The sequence below is a fragment of the Eucyclogobius newberryi genome, unplaced genomic scaffold (assembly GCF_026437365.1).
Source record: "Eucyclogobius newberryi isolate DKJ021-1_F unplaced genomic scaffold, fEucNew1.0.hap1 SCAF_4, whole genome shotgun sequence".
NCBI classification, from domain to species: domain Eukaryota; kingdom Metazoa; phylum Chordata; class Actinopteri; order Gobiiformes; family Gobiidae; genus Eucyclogobius; species Eucyclogobius newberryi.
In genome coordinates this window covers 25,360,276-25,380,182 of record NW_027316056.1, presented here as the reverse complement: position 1 = coordinate 25,380,182, position 19,907 = coordinate 25,360,276, and the positions used below count along the sequence as shown (strand labels likewise).

General features: G+C 43.0%; 1 protein-coding gene across 3 annotated transcripts in view; it reads right to left on the bottom strand.

The window, feature by feature from the left end:
* Window positions 1-340: 340 nt before the first annotated feature.
* Window positions 341-19,907, bottom strand: part of klhl5 (kelch-like family member 5) — a 37,233-nt gene continuing 17,666 nt past the window's right edge. Inside the window, exons 1-13 of one of the 3 annotated variants that reach the window (XM_072463947.1) lie at window positions 14,531-15,203; window positions 11,955-12,143; window positions 8,440-8,576; window positions 8,054-8,250; window positions 6,064-6,276; window positions 4,637-4,823; window positions 4,309-4,533; window positions 3,966-4,041; window positions 3,811-3,897; window positions 2,587-2,661; window positions 2,298-2,435; window positions 2,006-2,177; window positions 341-1,589 (exon numbers count right to left, since the gene is read on the bottom strand). In XM_072463947.1, the coding sequence (XP_072320048.1) occupies window positions 1,533-1,589; window positions 2,006-2,177; window positions 2,298-2,435; window positions 2,587-2,661; window positions 3,811-3,897; window positions 3,966-4,041; window positions 4,309-4,533; window positions 4,637-4,823; window positions 6,064-6,276; window positions 8,054-8,250; window positions 8,440-8,576; window positions 11,955-12,143; window positions 14,531-15,105 (2,328 nt within the window). In that variant the 5' untranslated portion in view covers window positions 15,106-15,203 and the 3' untranslated portion in view covers window positions 341-1,532. Of the gene's footprint in view, window positions 1,590-2,005; window positions 2,178-2,297; window positions 2,436-2,586; window positions 2,662-3,810; window positions 3,898-3,965; window positions 4,042-4,308; window positions 4,534-4,636; window positions 4,824-6,063; window positions 6,277-8,053; window positions 8,251-8,439; window positions 8,577-11,954; window positions 12,144-14,530; window positions 15,204-19,907 lie in introns of those variants that run through there. The other 2 variants (XM_072463948.1, XM_072463950.1) reach the window with 2 other exon arrangements.

The window sequence follows — 19,907 nt, the reverse complement described above, 5'->3', positions numbered from 1 at the left end:
AAGAAGCACATGTACCGGCTACTGCACCATTATGTCTGTAGAGCCTAGAATAGATCCAGTTTAGCTGCATTTATAAGGCTCTGCCTGTACTGTTATTGGTAGGGAAGCGGTTGGCCTTATTTGTTTTTTTACTCCCACTGAGGAATTATTTCTGACTAGTCCAATACAAGTTATAAATGTCAAAAATGTTTCCAATTTATATCTATATTCTACACCAATGAATTTGTTGTTGCTGTTCCAACACTCACTCACTCACTCACTGTGCACTTTCAGGCACATAAAAAATGTCTATCGGGACGTAGTGACGCAACCCACAAATAAAACACACATTTACACAGCATTTTACAGCGTTGTGTTTTAGTGAAAAATGAAAGTGTCTGTGAAAACAATGGCATCATAAACATGATTCAAATCCTACACAGTCAGGCTGTTGCACATAAATGCTTCAGACAGAAAAAATCATTGCTGCATTATATCTCACATTGATTTTAATGTACAAATGTCCAATAATGGTGGATATATAATGTACAATAGAAGGCATTACAGTTGATGGTACAAAATCATATGGTATAAAACACAATGGCTTATAATGAACACATTTATGTACAAAAACAACAGACATCATATTTACAAAATGCACATACATTCATTAAGGATTTCATTCGGAATGTTTTCTCATTGGCAAAAATCTTCACTTCTGCATTCAATTCGTTTTAGACCCCGCATGTGACGCTACTTTCTGCTGTGTTTCTTCAGTAAGTTTGTGTACAAATGTGTGTGCGTGCATTTCGAGAGCCGTGACAGCTTTCTTCAGTCAGGAGTCAGGGAACAAACAGAAAATGTAGAGCAAAAACACAGCTCAGTACAGACACTGATCTCACATGTCTTTACAAGGCAAGAGTCTGCCAATTCAAGTCTAATACCAGTAACCGAATATCACGTAATATACCATTATGGATTGCATCAGTGTTATTGCAAAACAGATCTCTTTGCACAGTCTGATGGAAAAGTCATGAGGCAATGAATTGAAGATAAGAAGACGGAAATGAGACAATCCTCAATTCAACTGACCACAAATAAATTCACCATTGTAGTAGAAATCAATGCAGAAGTACAATATGCCTATGTCTCAATGTGTGTGTCAGAATAATAAGACGAGGGCACATGAGGAGAAAGGCTTTGCAGGTCAAGTGTGTCCTGATTGTGTCAGAGCTCTTCTCTCTCGTGTCGAGGGAACATGAGGAGCACATCAGCAACTGCCACACAATAGGTGCAATATAATAGAGCCGTGTAAACTTTTTATGTCAGACTTATCTTTATGTTAAGAAATGAAATAAAGATCTCAACAGTAAATAATGAATCTCGCTGAATGCATCCATGACGTGCAAGTCAATATTTACCTAGAAAATGAAAAGACCTAAGAAAGAAACCTGCATCCGGTGACTTTTTGTCTTAAAGTAAACAGAATGAAACAAATGTCCTTTTTAAAATGTTCTCCCTTCATGGGTTTCAAGGCAACAGTCTTGTGTTGGTCAGAGTTTGACTGTCACCACACAAGCTCCAGCTCTGCCCAGATACAGAGGGGCCACCTGAAAAAGAACACACTTTGTGAGCTCTGGAAATTTCAAAGGCAATTATTTTATTACTAGCATGAATAATTTAAGGAAATTCCATAAACTAATTTTATGAACTCAGTAGGCAATATATGTGCTAATTTACAGTATACTAAAGGGATCATTTTAAAGTTATATTTAAATAGAGTTCAAAACGCTAAAAACAGAATGGTTCATTTGTATAACTAATAATTATAAAATGTTTCAATAATAATTTAGTGAAACCGATCAGATCAAGTGTTTCCATTGTTCCAACTGTAAAAAGTAGTAGTTAACGGTCGAACTGCATTTTGCTCAAACTTTCTGATTACCAACACTGAAAAGGACGGCAGTACAAGATGTGGTGGAGGCTACTTGCTCCTCAGCGTGTGAGTGAAGATTAAGGTAGATACCTGTGTCCATTCATTTGTCTGAGGGTCATACGCTTCCACAGTGTTTAGGTAAACCTGACCATCATAGCCTCCTACTGCGAAGAGCCTGTCTCCAAGAAGACACACACCAACTGCGTCTCTGCTGATACTCATAGGGGCCACAGCTGTCCACACGTCGGTCTGAGGGTCATACCTGTGAAAAAGATATACAGGAACATTTAATACTGCATTCAAAAATGATCTTCACCTGATTATTTAGAAATGTAGAATATATGATATGCAGTTCTAAAAAGCAATGTGCATGAAAGTTTACCTTTCCACACAGTCACTGAGCCTCGAGGACAAAGACGAGGCGGGGGCATCATGGCCACCAATGGCATAGAGGAAACCATGCCACGTGGCAACACCCACTCCCCCTCGTCGTTTAGCCATTGGCGCACAATTTGTCCATCTGCAAAAGCAGGGTCAGCGTGAAGTTATTATTAGAAGAGAGAAAACAAACATGACAGCACATTTAAAACTAGAGGATTAACTGCCACATTTGATCCGTCAATACATAGTAAAACTGTTTCTGGTTTAAACAAATGTGCTTTTTTTCTGACCTGTTGGTGTGAGGGTCAAAGCACTCGACTGAACGCAGACAGGACGAGCCATCACGACCTCCCACTGCATACAGCCTGCATTACACAACAGCAAAGTATCATCTCTGAGACATTTCTGGGCCCTGAAAGCCTTATTTGTATTCAGTGACATTGAAACTGATGGAACAAGCGTGGCTATGTGTGCGTGCAGGGGAGGTTTGCAGGAAAGGCAAAATGAGGTGCAAAAAATCAATCTACAAAACACACATCGGTGTGTGTGTGTGTGAGTGTGTGTGTATGTGAGGTTGTGAGGGCTAAAACGGAGTGAACCTGAACCATCCAAGCAAGTAATGAGCTGAACCAGCTCAACACTCACACACCCGCGCACACATCACACACATCTGCACACACATCCCCGCACAACACACCCGCACAACACAAACACACACCCGCAACACACCCACAACACACCCGCAACACACCCCCGCAACACACACAACACACACCCCCGCAATACACACAACACACACCCTCACAACACACAACACACACCCGCAACACACACACACAACACACACCCGCAACACACACAACACACACCCGCAACACACACACAACACACACCCACAACACACCCGCAACACACACACAACACACACCCACACAACACACACGCAACACACACACAACACACCCGCAACACACAACACACCCGCGACACACACCCGCAACACACACAACACACACACAACACACCCGCAACACACAACACACACCCACAACACACCCGCGACACACACCCGCAACACACACAACACACACCCTCACAACACACACACAACACACACACAACACACACGCACACACACACACACACACGCGCACACACACACACACACACACAGGACTGCTGGGCATGCTTAGCTCAAATCACTTGTTTCTGTATTAATTACCATCTATAAAGACCTGCATCGGGGCCTATGTGGCACAGACTAATAAAAACTAGAAGCTGGGCTGCAGTTTTACTCTTCTCTGGTGGACGCTAGAGAATCTCAGGTAATGCAGGGGGTTTAGTGCAGAAAGCAATAAAAGTCTGCAATTTATATACACGTTTCAACCAGGCTGCCAGACGTAACAATGCTCACACATTTGACTCAACAATGGCAAAACAGATGGACAAAATGTCAATGAAAATAGTGAAACTGTGACAATGCTTTTTTCTCAATTCCTAGTATTTGTACTTACTTCCCATTCAGGACAGCTACTCCTACAGTACTCCGGGGAGTAGACATACTTGCAACAAAACTCCATTGTCGAGCTTGAGGATCCCATCTGTCAAAATGCAACATTAAGTAGATAAGTAAGTGGTGATATGCAGTGTGAGTAGAGGCTGGTCTCACCTCTCCACTGTGCTTAGGTAGCTCCAGCCATCATGGCCCCCTATTGCATACATGGGCCCCTCTAAGACAGCAACACCTGCAGTACAAAGACGGATTCAAGCAATACATCATTAGATCAAGGGGCTGTTATGTGTTGACACATTCTCACTCAAGATTTATTATTATTCTCTAATCATATGTCGTGCCAGATGTGTCTCTTCCTACAATAATTCTTTAGAGAATACTTTATCAAATACAGACAGCACCAAATTTTATTTTGAAACATTTCCAAGCATGTTACACAAGCAACAATATGTCAAAGTAATTGTAATAGAATCACAGTGACTGTTTGTCAGAGGCTCACCTAAGCCGTGCCTGTGTGTGGACATTGGGGGCATGACGCTCCATGTCTTGCTGTGAGGGTTGTAGCACTCCACAGTGTTGAGGGTCTTGAGTCCATCTCGACCTCCCACCACATACAGACGGCCGTCCAATACAGCCACTCCAAACTGGAGTCTGCGCCCGCTCATGGTGGCCACCTGCCTCCACATGTTCCTCCGCAGACAGTAATGTTCGATGCTTGTGGCCCCTGAAAGAAATGTTAGAAAGTAAACTCATTTGTTTGATCAAATTAATAGTTTCAAAGAACTACTGAATATACAACATATCAAAGCAAATACAGTGAATTTCACCTTTTGTAGCATCCATGCCCCCCACTGCAAACATGGCCCCTACAGTGGCCTTGCGTGGTCGAGTTCTGGCGCTTTGCATCAAAGGTCTTCTCTGAGGCAGTAAGTGATACTTCATTCCTTCCATCACCAAACGCTGACACTCTACGGTGTCTCGGAGCAGAGGGTTCGACTCCAAATCTGCCAAGAACTGCAAACCACGGAGAGAGAACAAACATGGTCAAATGCCAGGGATGTAAACTGAAGCTCTACTCTGTCCTGAACATCCTCACCAGTCCATAATCTCATCAATCACACATCAGGAGCTCTCGGAAGGGCAACAGGAAATGCACACACACAAAGGCTGTCGGGAGGAAAGAGGCCCATTTCTCTGTCTACACTTATTATAGTTTAATTAGGCAATAGAAGGGATTATACCTCAAATGAATATGTAGTAAATAGCACTGTGTAACACTTTCATTCATTTAATGCAGAGTCTACATGTACTGTATGCGAGACAGCGGCAACAAGGGGCAGGGATTAGAGGTATTAATCTGGTGTATTGACATCCTGAGTAATCACAAGGAAGCCCAGATGGAAAACCACCTAATTGGTTGATGAATATTGATTGCACTCTACGTGGATATTATTCTGAGCTTTATGTGTATCTTGCAGCTCATGAGGTTTTTGAACGCTCATCCATTTACCAGTTTAGCACGGGCGCTCACTGGGGGAGGGGTCGCACATGATGTTCTTCTGCGGCCTGCGTCTCCTCAGAGCTCTTTTGTGTTTGCCCCGTTTTGTCTGATCCATCCTCTGCTGCGAGGGCTGGTGTTTTCAGCCGACTGTGCGAAGTCTGCGCGCGCGGAAACGACGTAATCACTGAACATATAAACTTTAAATATAGACCGAGGGAGATTAGAACGCTGAGGGGAGCAGATAATTTGACATCAGTTAACTGAGATATCACACTTAATTACGGTTTAGAAATGTGTGCTTGCGAGAGTGCACATTTAAGCCCAAAGCTGTGGCGGAGGATCTGAGCGGCACGCAAACGGCTCAAAATCACTTTACCAGCAGCCGAGGAGAAGACCAGAAGGGAGGAGGACGAGAGGGAGAGAGAGAGAATGCTGCTCACACCCAATTACACAAACAAGACGCACTGGAACACATCTAATGATGCAGATTTATGGTTAATGTAATGGCTCTAATTGTCTAACAATCTAAGTGAACCGAGTGAGACAGATAGGAGCCAGCACTAGATGGTGAAAGAAAGAAAAAAGACTGGGGGGAAAAAGTGAGCTAAGCAGGAAAGAGGATGCCACAAACTTGCTGTGGGGCTTTTGCAGTGAGTTTGCAAAGGGAAAGCTCTTCATATTTTTGTCGTGGAAAGGAAACACCGATCTTTTTGCACGATTGTGTGATGTGAAACTCAAAAGGGTTAGGCTCACTTGTGGCTGAAGCAGAGGCAGCCGAATGAGTGCCAGCAGAGAGGGAAGATGGCGCTGTCGGCTGGAAGCGTCGTGGCGGACCCAGGTCAGAAGAGAGTTCACCACGGTCTCCTCGTCGGGCACGTTTATGTCATCCGAAGTAAACAGCCGCGTCATCTCGTCCACAGGCAGCAGCAAAAACTCCTGACCCCCCACCACGTCCAAAAAGTGTTCCTGTCGGATCCAGGAGGAAGTCACGCGGAGAGCAAAAGAGGACGATTAGTCTCAATTGGGAGGAAAATGTATGAATAATGAAGGAGGAAAAGAGAGCGGAGGTGAGGGGAAGGAGACGGGGGGAGATTTGAGTAAAGGCTGACAGGGGATCAATGGCAGTGGGATAAAAAGGGAAGCAAATGAGTGAAATGTCAAAAAGACAAAGTTTTTCCCAGATTTCTCTATCTATTCCAGATTCTCCCAATTTTCATTCCGAACCGGCTGTTTGCTGAGTGGAACTAAACGATCAAGATTTGTAAGGCACGGCAAAAAACTCATCGCATTCAAAACTCTACCACTATCAAAAGAAAAAGGAGGCTGGGGTTTACCTTGTCTGAAAATGTGCTTTATTTCAGCTCAAATAAAAGCGTTGCTTGTGTGACGCGGAATATGAAGCTCAATGGAAAAAGATTGAGATTACCAGGGGTTATGGCAGATGACAAACGGTTGAGGGAGTTAAAAATCCTTGGGTCAAATATGTGCTTACAACATGGAAGGAGATAATCAAAAGATACAAACTAAATAAAGCTGTTAAAATGTTAAACTGTTTGGCTTATGACTGAGGTTTCAACTAACAGCACCGACCTGCGATTCAAGGTCTGGACAACAAAAGGTAGAAATGTTTTTTTTTGCTATGAAAAGCTTTGATATGTTTTAAAAAATGTTTGACTTGGAGAAATAGGACTTTTACAGTTTTTGTTTTTTTTTAAACAAATAAGGACTCATTATAACCAATAATTTAACCAAAGCAATGACCATTTTAACACTTTATTACAGTATATAAATCTGAAATTTCAAGGGGAATAATGTCTAAATCAATAAATGTATCAACAATTTGGACAGCCACTAAATACTGGTATATCAAAATAAATGGGAAAGACAGTTTTTTTTGTTTTTTTGACTGACAAAGAAGGGGAAAATATACGGAGGACCACAAAATCACATGTTTGGAAAGAGCCCCATTAGAAAAATGAATCAAAACACCACAGAAGCAAAAAGAATTGATGACAACGATTAGAGACTGACTGAAATCATAATAGACATTCACAAAATGGAAAAAAAAAATCCATTCTGACTTAATTTGGAAATGGGCAAATTTGACAAACTTTGGACCAAGTGAGACGTTTGCTTTGAGTTGTTGGTGGCTCGAGTTATCGGGTCTGTTTTTGAGTTTGACCTTGGGTTTTCAAAATTTGTAAAATGAGAAAAACAACATCATCTAATAATATAAGTAAATAAATATAAGAATAAGAGAAAGGTCAGAAAATGATGGGTATAAGAAAAAAGCTGAAAAAATAAATAAAAATACAGGCAGGATGAGAAAAAATAAAATGATTTAGTTAAATCTACACATTTGGGCAAGTCATGCAGAATGTAACTGCATTCACATGTGACACTGAAAGAAAAGATACCCATCAGGAGCAAGATTCCATCATTGAATGTAATGTCAGTTCGATGGCAGTGTACTAATATACTAATATAATATGTGTATTTCATGGTTTAAAAATACACAGCAGACGTGTGACATCGCATCACCAAAGACAATGAAAATGCATGAAAAAAAGAAAAACACTGCTATTACTGTAAGTCACCATAGCAACCGTGAGCAATCATCGGGCACGTATGGTAAATCATGTCCATTTCTCATTGCCAATACTGAAGAATGAATAAAACAATGAAACGCCATGCAAATCCTACATATTGAAATCTTTAGGTAGAAATGGGACAAAAGCCCTACCATGGTGTAGTTATGGGCAGCTCTGTGCAGCTCGTGACAGCCCTGAGCGTCGGCATAGGAGCGGATCCCCAGACAATTCGATGGATGCAGCTGCTTCACGAGGAAAGAGGAACAGGCCTGAACCACTGAGGACAACTGCAGAAGACACGAGGCCGACAACAGCGACTCAATGGTGTCTTCTCTTAGATCAAGACGACCTGACAGCCAGAGAGGGAAGAGTCAAGGTCAAAATCATGTCAAATAGATGCATCTTCATGAATTCAACGTATTTAAAGGAGACCGTCTCACAGCAGACAGTGATTAGGTTGATTGATTGAATTTTGACCGGGGACAATTAAAAGAAATGCACTGACAACCAAGTAAATATAAAATACAACCGTGTGTACCTGTGTAAGCATACTGCACCAGGACCCACAATGCATCAGAGTCCACGCCCTCCAGTTTCACCTCGTCCTGCTTGGCCTCGCGCACATCACTGGTGAACATAGCAGCAAAGTAGTCGGACACGGACGATAGGACGAGTCTGTGAGGAGACAGGTCAGGCGTCAGTCACTTGATGGACAGCGTTAGTCTGCAGAGGTCCTCTCTGCTGACGAGACACCGGCGCACTGCAGGGAAAACACCCAGACTTCACTGCAGGACGTGCACACCGCTATTATGATGAGAAATGTGTTTTTATTTAACATGACACACATTAAAGAGTGTTTACCGACTGGTTGGTTTGTTTAGACTGGTCCTCAAAGTTGCTAAATCAATTTAAAGGAGCTTTTAACCTTGTTACAACAGTGTTTCCTCGTCATTGGTTTACTCAAATAATGTCTGAGTAATCCTGTATTTAGCCTGTTTGAAAAAGACTCATGAAAAGACATGTAGGGTTCTAAAAATGTCACGTATCCAGTTCTCGAAAATAAAAACACTTGAATAAAAATCAGTAGCTTACTATATTAAATGATCAGCTTCTGTAATAATTAAATACTAAATACCTGAAAAAACATAACATAACAACACAAATGCAATAAATACACGTTTTCTCTTCTCAATATAACAAACATTTCTCACAATTTTACGTTTTCACTATTGTACTTTCAACCGTCGTGTCCTTCAGATGTAACGTGCCTTTTCCAAACTACCAGTCATCCTGCAGTGTGTTTTTTATGACTCATATTGAGACATCTGAGAAAAAAACACAGTCCAGAGACTTGGTCGATGAGGCGTGTAACTGCCACATCAGCAGCAGCGCTTCTGATCACTGCAGGACTCACTCTCTCTGACGTTTCATCTAAATACGGCTGGAAATACACAAGGCCGTGCTTACACTGCGCTCTCGCCTGTCACATCACACCGAAATGTTTGCTTGTTAAAATGGATGCTGCGCCGATGTGGTGTTTCTGGTGTACGTCTGTTTATTCTCAGGTTTTCATGTGTGTGTATTTATAGCTCATTACTGGATGTGACAAAGGAACCTTGACAGACAGCCTTAAGCAGAGAATGGCAACGTGCAATATTTGTATACTTCAGTCAGCGAGATGTCGTTCTGCTAGTATTCCAGTCAGATCCTCTTATCCCTCAGCCCAGGTACATTATAGATGCATTCTTTTTTTTTATATATAAAACTAAGACTGGTTTGAGCCACAAAAAAGCAAAGGATTATTAACACAAACATGGACGTGAGAAAGACACTAGATGACAGTCCAGATGTCCCAGGGTAAATGGAAAGAACGTCGAGTTGACAAAATGCCACAGTGACAAAAAGCAGGAAACAGAAGAGAGGGACTCAGGAAAAGAGGCCAAAGAGTCCCAAATAATCAAAACAGTCTGTTGCTGTCTCGCTGTGAGGAGGGAAAAGCACTCAAAACAGGACAGAGGGGGAAAAGATCACTATTGTCCAAATGCCAGTTAAGGTATTTTCTGTATGTATACATTTTAAACAATTGTACACGTGTTCACCAATAATAAAGTCATTTTCAATCTGAAGGAGCCGCTCTGACAAGCCGGAATGAATACTGCTCTGAGCTGAATGGCAGTATGAAGTCTAGTTTCTCAGACCAGCTCCTTCAGACGTTCAGAAGTTGAAACGTCTGTCCAAACTACCAAAACTACCTTGGACAAATGAGGAATTGCACATTTGTGAATTTACCTTACAAGAATTTCCTATGAGAATAAAATGTAATCAATAGGGAAAGTTGGTCGCATTCTCGAGTCAGACTGTAAGAGTTACATAAGTGGTCTACAGAGCATTTTAGTGCAGGAGGTGTTTCTGGCGAGACGGCACATAAATCAAATGTACACCAACAAAAAAAAAGTTATATATTTCCGGCCCACGTAGACATTATTCTTGTACAGCGGGTCATTTGTCTGTGTGTCACCATCTGTGCCTGGAGGACTGAACCAAACGAGGCAGAAGGCAGAGAGAGAGAGAAGGTGTATTTGGGCTGCTCCCCCTGCCTCATCTTTGTGCAGAACAAGAAGAGAGAGCGGAAGAAAGAGCGAGAGAAAGAGAAAATAGAGAGAAGAGAGGGAAAAATGGAGAAAACAGGGAGAAAGAGAGCAAGAGAGAGATAAATATATACATAGAGAGAGAGAAAAAGAGGGAGAAGAGAGAGCACGGCCCCTTTCCCAAACGGGCTCTTCTCCCTTGCCCAACACATTATGCTGCACCATCGAAAAACAACAACACTGATGGAGTGGAAGGGTTTAGTGCAAGGGAGAAGGGCCCATTTGGGAAAGGGCCGCCGCTGTGCGCTGGATGACAAGTGTGACTGATGCATGATGCACAGGCTCACGAGACTTTGTGTAGACAGTTCAGAATGGAATAAAAGGAACTCTGTATATATTGTACAACAGGCAATCGTATATTCTGAAGAAATGGTGAAACTAAAATACAAATCTCAATAGAATATATTATCTGTACATACATTTTATACAGTAGAATTATAATAGAATCGTTATCTATAATATGCATTTGCTAATTTGATCTTCTGTCTTTTGGGTTGGATAATATTTTCAGTACTTCACTGAATCAAGAATCCATCTATACCAGTATATCATTTGGCCGTGGCTGGAGAGCCGTGGCGCGGTCAAATAGCCGCACAGTTTCAGGGACCGCGGCATTTCCCTTATAGCCTCATGGCTAACCCTAACCCTAACCCTAACCCTAACCCTAACCTTAACCTTAACCTTAACCTTAACCTTAACCTTAACCCTAACCCTAACCTTAACCTTAACCTTAACCTTAACCCTAACCCTAACCCTAACCCTAACCCTAACCTTAACCTTAACCTTAACCCTAACCTTAACCCTAACCCTAACCCTAACCTTAACCCTAACCTTAACCTTAACCCTAACCCTAACCCTAACCTTAACCTTAACCTTAACCTTAACCCTAACCCTAACCTTAACCTTAACCCTAACCTTAACCCTTACCCTAACCTTAACCCTAACCCTAACCCTAACCTTAACCCTAACCTTAACCCGGCGCGGTCTAAAACAGCGCTAAAACGCGGTCAAATAGCGGCGACACTACCATATCATTTACCATAAACACTTTACATATTTGTAAGTGTTATTGTAGTCTGTATAGGATGTGCTCTCGGAGTAATAACTGGATGGATTGTAGAAAAAGATTCAGTTGTAGTCATCTGGACTACGTTTCGGGCGGGACCTCCTGTTTAAGGGTGTTTTTGGTTTCACCAGAAACTTAACCCTCTTTGTTTACAATCCAACTAGCCTCTTTGTTTACCATCAGCCCTTTAATGGGTCATCAGCCTCCTATTGTAGCCTGGCTTTCTCTCCCTCCTCTTTCCTGGCTTTCTCGCCCTCCTCCTTTCTTATTCTACAATGAAACACTCATGGACGAATGAGGGATCACACCGATAACTGGATGGATGATGTGCCTCGTTACCTGTGCGCAGGTATCCGCCGCTCCCCCGCCACCAGGATGACGTCACAGAGCTGCCGCGAGCGCAGGTAGCCCTCCATCTTGCGGAAGGTGATGTCGGCGTGGGACAGGGCAGTGAACGTGCACTCCTCTGGACATGCACATGGCTCCATAGACACACAGGAGGACAGTGTGACGCTGCTGTTGGACGTCCTGCACACAACACCCATGTCACCCGTGCAAAAGGACACAGACAATGAGAAGAGCCTTGAGTTCATGAGCAGAAAGTGAGAGAGTGTTTTTGTTTGAGACAAAGACATGGCTGCTGTGTAAAGAAATCCTTTTGTATTTCTTCTGCCATCTCTTTTTCATTCACTGTACTTCACTGAGAGCTGAGAAAGACTCTTAATGGTCCAATTACCAGGACTAAAGAGAGTAATAAATTTAGCTCAGGTTAAAGAAAATGCCAATTAAAATGTCAGCAGCCCATAAACATAAAGTGGGCATTTTCCCTTGAGTTTATTACTGGCTCAAGGGATGTTACAAAAACTGTCTCAATAATATTGGAAAGTGATAATAGCATAACATAATAAAAGTGATTAGAATATATGAATAACGAGCTCTTTCTCCAAAATTCATTGTTTTTTTGATAGTACATAGACGTGATCTTTTGCTTTATTTCAGGGCCGTGAGATTTGGTTATTGTTACATTACCAAAATGGTAAACGTGGACTTTTTTCTCCATCTTTGAACCAGCCAAAATGGTTGTATAATATTAAAAGTCCAATACACTTGCCTGAATTGGTAAAGAGAAGGTATAACCCTAAGGTAAAACATGTCCTTCGAGGCACACATTGCAATCCTGTTCTTGTCCCTGTTCTCATTCACTTCATCTGTCCAATCTCATCCATTACTCCATCTCGTCCTCGTGTTTATCGTTGTGCATATCTCCGAGGCCAGCGTCCCTACACGTTTGTCCCAGTGTGTGTGAGCAGACAAGATATGGCTAAATGCTGCCAGAGGAGAAGACTTTGAACGGCTGCCAGGCTCAATTAAGAGCATTGAAAAGACAGCCTTTCTTAAACTTCAAACACGGACCAAAGAACAGAGACAGAGGGTGTTTTCGGTGGTGCACACAACATACCCACAGATTTTGAAAACGTTTTGCCAGCCAACTGAGGCAAGGGCACACTCAGCTGTCAGTGCGTGCAAAACAAACACTCCCATCGGGTTCTTTGAGTTTAAAAACGAAAAAAATCATGCACTTTGAAATAGCTGTGTATCATACGAATTTTGGAGTTATAAAAGATTAAAATGACAGACAAGCAACAAAAACATCTGATTTCTTTCTGATCGTGGTCCCTCTGATTACTGTCATCAGACTGATGTTTATATGTCATTTAAATCATCTAAAACGTCCAGAAATCACATAATAATTAGATGATTTTGATGTGCATTTAAACCACCATGAAAAGAAAAAGCAGATAATATTCCATGAATTAAGTTTAAATGGATGGTGGAGTCAATCCCTAGAGCAGATGAGTACACTGTGTTTACAGTTTGTTTTCCCAATGTTTCTCTAGTTTTCTACAGAAAACAATGAATTGCTCCTCTCGATCTAAGTCTCCTGGTGGTCACTTGCTGCCCCTTCCCCAAGCAGCAATAGAGAAGGGTCAAATGCAGATGACAAAGAGGTTACATTTGTTCCTGTGCTGCTCTGTTGGTTGTTAACAGATGCAACAATAATAGACTTTCATGGAACGCCTGCAGGGTGCATTGGGAGGGAGAGTTGAGAGGAAGCGATGGGTTGGGCTCAGATCCCTGTCCATCCACTATGGCATTCAGTGCACATCTCCCACCATGATCCCATTTGAGACTCAGCCACCCGTGTGCGCTCAGACTGTACATAGCAACAGAGGGACACAAGCTCATATGACTGCACACGCTCTCCAGTGCATCCAAAGCTGTATGATGCAGGAATGATCCGAGCAAAGGCCTGATGTACAAGGCTCATGTTACATATAGCGTAATATCTGTAGTCTTTATGAACGCTCCAAATCTGTCCATTGATTTAAGACTAAGTAATTTGCTGCTGCACCGGACTCCACCCATATGACACTATGGCTGAAACAACTAATCAGATAAATAACTAAATTATTACTGATATAATTGAGGTAATAATGGTTTTACGACTCAGAATGAATTACAAAATGACATAGGTAAAAAAAAAAACTTCTTAAATTCACTGGCATTAAGTGATTAAACCACGAATCAAGGGGGGAATATTGACAGATGAACCATTCCAAAAATAATCAATAGATGTTGCCCTGCCCTTCAACAATGCTCCAACATACACACTAAACCAAGACTATGTTGAAATATAAAAGTCTTTAGGAGACGTTATAATTCAGTGATGGTTCACCACAAGTCAGATGCCAGTCAGATAGTCATGCCTTTATGTCACATGAAAGCCACTAACTTCACTATAGGTTTATGACACCATCATAACAGTAAAACATGACGCAGGTAAATAAGTCTTCTCTACCTCCGCGAAGACTCCAAACTTTTGGCGCGCGGGTTGTCCGCTGCGGGCTTCTTACCTGCAGGAGCTGGAGTCTGTTTCCGCGGGGTTGTTGTTGTTGTCTTCGGCGCCCGCAGCCGCTGAACCCGTCGCCGCTGCCTCCTCCTCCAGCCCGGGCTGAGCGGAGGGCTCTGGGGGCAGATCTCCCGATGGCTCCATGCACGAGAGCGGACGGGGTCGTCGGTGTGGTGGGGGAGAGTCCCACGACAGAGCCGCGGTGGAGCTTTTGCACTCGGGCTGGCTCAGGGAGCGGGGACAGGAGCTCCCTGCCGCGGCTCCAGCTGCGGCTCGACTCCCCGCTGCTTCTCCAAACTTTCTGTTGCTGTTCCCGTGGCACAGATTAGAACCGGCGCTGCCGCTGGACACCAGACCGCTTGGACCGCTCACGCTGGAGCTGATGCCGACAGAAGAAGCGCTACAGCTGCTCACAGACGCTCTGTCTCCGGGACTGCCGCCCGCTCTCCTCCCGGTAAAGTGATCCAGTGGCGGAGAGTGGGTGGGGGACAGGGCGGTGTGGCCGAACCACCTCCATCGGATCCGGAGTATCTGCTTCACGTCAAACTCCTTCCGCGAGGTCGAGCCGCTGCTCGACATTCCAGGCTCAGGAGAGGAAATGGCGGGGAGAGCACGAGCCGCTCTGCCGTTAAAGCCACACAGAGCACGCGTCTCTCCGGTAACGGTAAACGAGACTGGAAGAGGTGAGCGCAGGCAGCGGAGAGTATGAGCAGAGAGAGGGAGGGTCCTGTCTAATGTGAGCTGTGATATCCCGCCAGGGCTGGATTTGTTGTCTGTGTTTTCTTCATCAAATGTAATTATTATAGTTACATTAGCTGAAATGGCCCAGGTTTATATCATTTGATTTGTATAGTATTTGTAGGCCTGGCTGTGTGACCAGTGACTGACCATTATACTGAATATTCTGACTCCTGATTCATAACAAATATCTCTCCTCCTCATCCACATCTTTACCACTCTTCCACTTCTTTCCACTTCCTCCATCTGCAATGCAGCAGCTATTCAGAGACACAATGACCAGTGGGAGAGGGTCTTCTGGGAGCCCTTTCCCTCAGCAGCAGCAGACAGTCTACCAGAACCGGCCTCACCTTGATGCAACCTCCACAGCCTGCACGTGCTGAAGTTTATTCACCCTGGACTCCCGCCAGCATTAGGGATGAGATGTTTTAGGACCCCCCCTTTAGGTAGAATCAATAAGTCAAGGAGGCGAGGCCAGTGACATGCGTTCGTCATAAATTGGCACAGGCAGACTAATGGCAAGCACTGAGACTAATTTCTCCCATAAATAAGGCTTCACAGGGAGCAGATGATTCAGTCCGTTTTGATTTTACAGACTGTGTTTGCCAGACCTGAAGAGCAAGCTGCCTTTGCTCCATTGCAGGATGAAGATTATGAGCAGGACCTGCCCACTGTTGCTGGATCAATGCTACAGGGTCAATAGACACAAAAGCCCCAAACAAAGCATATACACAAACAGCAGCTGCATCAAAATCTGAACAGCCGCTGTATTAATAGGTGTAACAACAAAATGGGGGATCATATTTCAAGAAGGAACTTTATATAGTTAATCAAACCCAAAAATGTCTGATCTTTAAATAATATACCACAAATGTTGATCCATTTGTTAGTGATTGGCTCTAAAACTATATTAATCTCATGGCCTGAAGTCTGTTCAACTGATCACAATCACATCTTTGGAGTTGTAAAATGGCATTACTTATTTGTGTCGTCAGAGATGGCGTGAATTGGTCCGGTCATTACAGGTCATCAAATCTGCAATTCCACCATAGAATTCTGACCTGCTACAGTTCCACTTTTAAACTATTGATGATGATAATTACAGATCATTCTAGAGGGTTTTCATGTGAACACAACCCATAACTTCATTCAGAAACCAAAATAAATCAGAGTTGTAATGATGTTTTCCCAGCACAAGGGGAAACTGGGAATTATTTTAAATATAAAAGTAAGGTGGAGTTAAGTAGCATTTTAATCTAAAATGTTCTCTGTGGTACATTTAATATTCTGAATAATATTTCTATAAGATATATTTTAACATAATTAAAACAAGAAAATATAATGGTATATGGTAGTAAACTGATTTATAATGACTAAAGAGTGGGTACTTGGGTATTATCATGTGGGCACTACAATAAACTACCACAATATTGCAATGATTACATTAAACATTTTAAGTTTAACTGACCTAACACACCACAACAATACCTAAAAAAAATGCTCTGAACCTAAACTCTGGCCGCCACAAGATGAAAGTGCCGTATTGAAGCTGGTGGTGGCTGAAAACGAGCCTCTGGAGGGGAATGAAGCAGAAATGAGGAGCCATTCAAACAGACTCTCCTTCACTCTGGTCTAATCATTGGCCACTTGGCAGGAGCCACCTTGAGCCGGCTGCTTTTATTATTGCTCTCTCGGCTGCAGTTGCTTGAGACCGTCACTCAAAAATCCTCTGGTTCAGATTTACGACCGCGCCGCCTTGGCACCCTGGAAACGACACCATGAAATCGCATTTGCACAGACTCCGCACTCCAAATGCATCGTGTACGTACGCCCACCAACCAAAAAACATATATGGGATCTGCCTCACACGGTAATGGTATCAATTTATGCCCACTTTGTAGTCTGCAGGGGTGCGCGCACATTACAGATACAAGTCAGTGCCAAATAATAAGGAGAACATAAACAGGTAGCAGTGCCCCAGAGAGCAGTCGTGAAAAACATTTTTATGGGTCTAGAAAGAGAAACATTATCTGTCTGCTGTGGTGATGATTGGGTGATCTCGCAGGATTGATGAGTGTCTAAAGGTGAGTGCTGCCACATACAAAATTATACTCTACTATAGTTGTGGACCACGCCTCAACCTCCTTCTCCTCCTTCGAGCTTGAACCACACCTCTAATTACCCAGAAGCCCTACTTATACAGGCCTATCCCAGCATCTCTTCTTGTCTCTGCTCTCTCGACCACACCGTCCCATCACCTTCATCTTAACACATAACCATCTGAGGAAAGGGGGGTCTGAATTGGCTGGGCTGATTACCTCAGATGGAGCCCCCATCCTGAGTCTCCACCCAGCCCACTCTGGGTTGTTTTTATGAACAAACTCATTGCTTTCATCGGTCCATTATCGATTCATCATCGTCATCATTACTATTATCAATAAGCATTCTGTCATATTTCCTTTTTGCGGCGTGGTCCTTGCTAGTGAATATTAAATTAAGTGTTCTTTGTAGTCAGTCCTGGTTTACAAAATATGTTAAATTGGACCTACTGATCTGTCCTGATCTACCACAGTTTTGTCTGTAGTTCCTGGTTCCACCTCAGTTTACAGTCCTGCTTCGGTTCTGGTTGTGGTTTAAACTTCGGTTCGTTTTTCCCAATGATTTAGTCGGAAATGAGATCATGGTTTTCATGACCGTGCAGACTTATCTATTCATTTCATCCGTTAAAGCGGAGGAAAGTACTTGCATTGCTCTTGGTATAATAAACAATATATTGAATATTTCGCTGGCATTTTTCGCAGTATTTAAAATAGCTATGATCAAATGCCTCTCAGTGAAGTGAATCTTTGTACTTCCACTTTTCATTTGCTGTCCTCACTCCCTTCTCTCCTTTCATACCACCATTCTTTCACTTCTGCCATTATCTTCTGTATGCAAAGGAGATGTTTGAGTGTGAGGACGGCTATGACTCCCTGAGGTGCACACAACATCCAGAGGGACAAAGTCACCGGAGCCATTGTTCACACACACACACACACACAAATCACAAGCTACTATAGATTCTGCGAGCGTCCCGACAACGCTTCATGGCACACAAATCCAAACCCACACATATGGTCAGCACTGCCCTTGAGCGTCCAGAAGCTTAAGACTGGCCAAGCAAATAATTACCTCTCCACGTTGACACTCCGCCCCGCGCAGGTAAGAGACGAGTGCCCAGGGCTCGTAAATCTTGCGCCAATAGAGATCCTTTATGGACGGATAATGTCAAACACGAGAGACAAGGATTAGGGTTAAGGTTGGGGTCAATTTAAAGAATGTGCGAGTTATGAAGGTTACAGGGGATAAAGCGTTTTTATGAACAAGCTCATTGCTTTCAACAGGGGAAATAAATCCAGGTGTGTGGCTGGGTGACGTGCACATGTGTCTTGCTTTTCTGACCACCACCGAGAAGAGGTTTGTCACGGGATGTCAAGATCAATTGGTTATTTATCGATTATTGTGATTGTTCAGATCACAATGAATCCTTCAAAAAATAATAGAAAATAATAATAAATATAGCCGCAAGCGGCAATGATCGGCCCTCGCCACGCCGCCGCCACGCCGCCGCCACACCGCCGCCACGCCGCAAGAGGAGGGGGCGCTAACGCGCCCCAATTGTCCTTTTATTACGCCTACTGCTGAATCTGTGACGCTGTCACATCTTCTCCCCTTTGTTTTACCATCAAAAAGCAATTTTATTTTGAATTCTTGGCAAAATGTGCGGCTTTGCCGCACAGACACCGTGACTCTTTGAATGAAAATGTGGATAACTTTTGATGGTCTTGAAGATGAGTCTCACCAAATTTCAGGTTAATAGGGCTGACGCCCTGGGAGGAGTTTGTGAAAGTCTAAAGTGTAAACATGTTCTGGCGATTTCCCCATTGGAATAACATGAAAGGTTTCGGTCATCGTTACGGCAACGCCATAACAATTATGACATGAGTCATTGACTTTTTTGATGGGGATGCTAAAATTGAGTTGTGTGTCAAATTTCATATAATTTCGCAAAACTAAACATTTAACCTCCATATAAAATCTGTAGGGGGCGCTGTGGCGCCAAATGAATTTATTTCACTTCAAGTAGGTTTAGGGCAAAGAGTTTAACAACTGATTCTAATTTGACGCAATTCGGACTTTATCTGCGCAAACGGCAGAAATTTTAAATATGGGAGATTTCTGAAATTCTAGCTACAGTTTGCGGCTTCGCCGCACAGAGACCGTGAGAGGTATCAATGTAAGGGTCCTGAAACTATCAGTATGCCTGCATTCCCTCTGAAAAAAGAGATAGATATAAACTAACGTTAGTACATTTGGTTCCTTTTGTGTCATATTTCTCAACTCAACAAACTTAAAACCATAATGCCACCAAAGAAATCAGATCCTCTGATGGAAGTTGTCCAAGACTTGGACGAAATCAAGGCATCGCTAAACGGCTTGTCTAAAGATATCGCCACCGTGACGCAGCAGCAAGTGAAGCTAGTGGCACTGGTGGATGAAGTTAAAGAGCTACGGGAACGTCTAGAGGAAAAAGATCGGGTCATTAATGGATTGGAAAGACGTATTGATGACCTTGAACAATACACACGAATGGAGGACGTAAT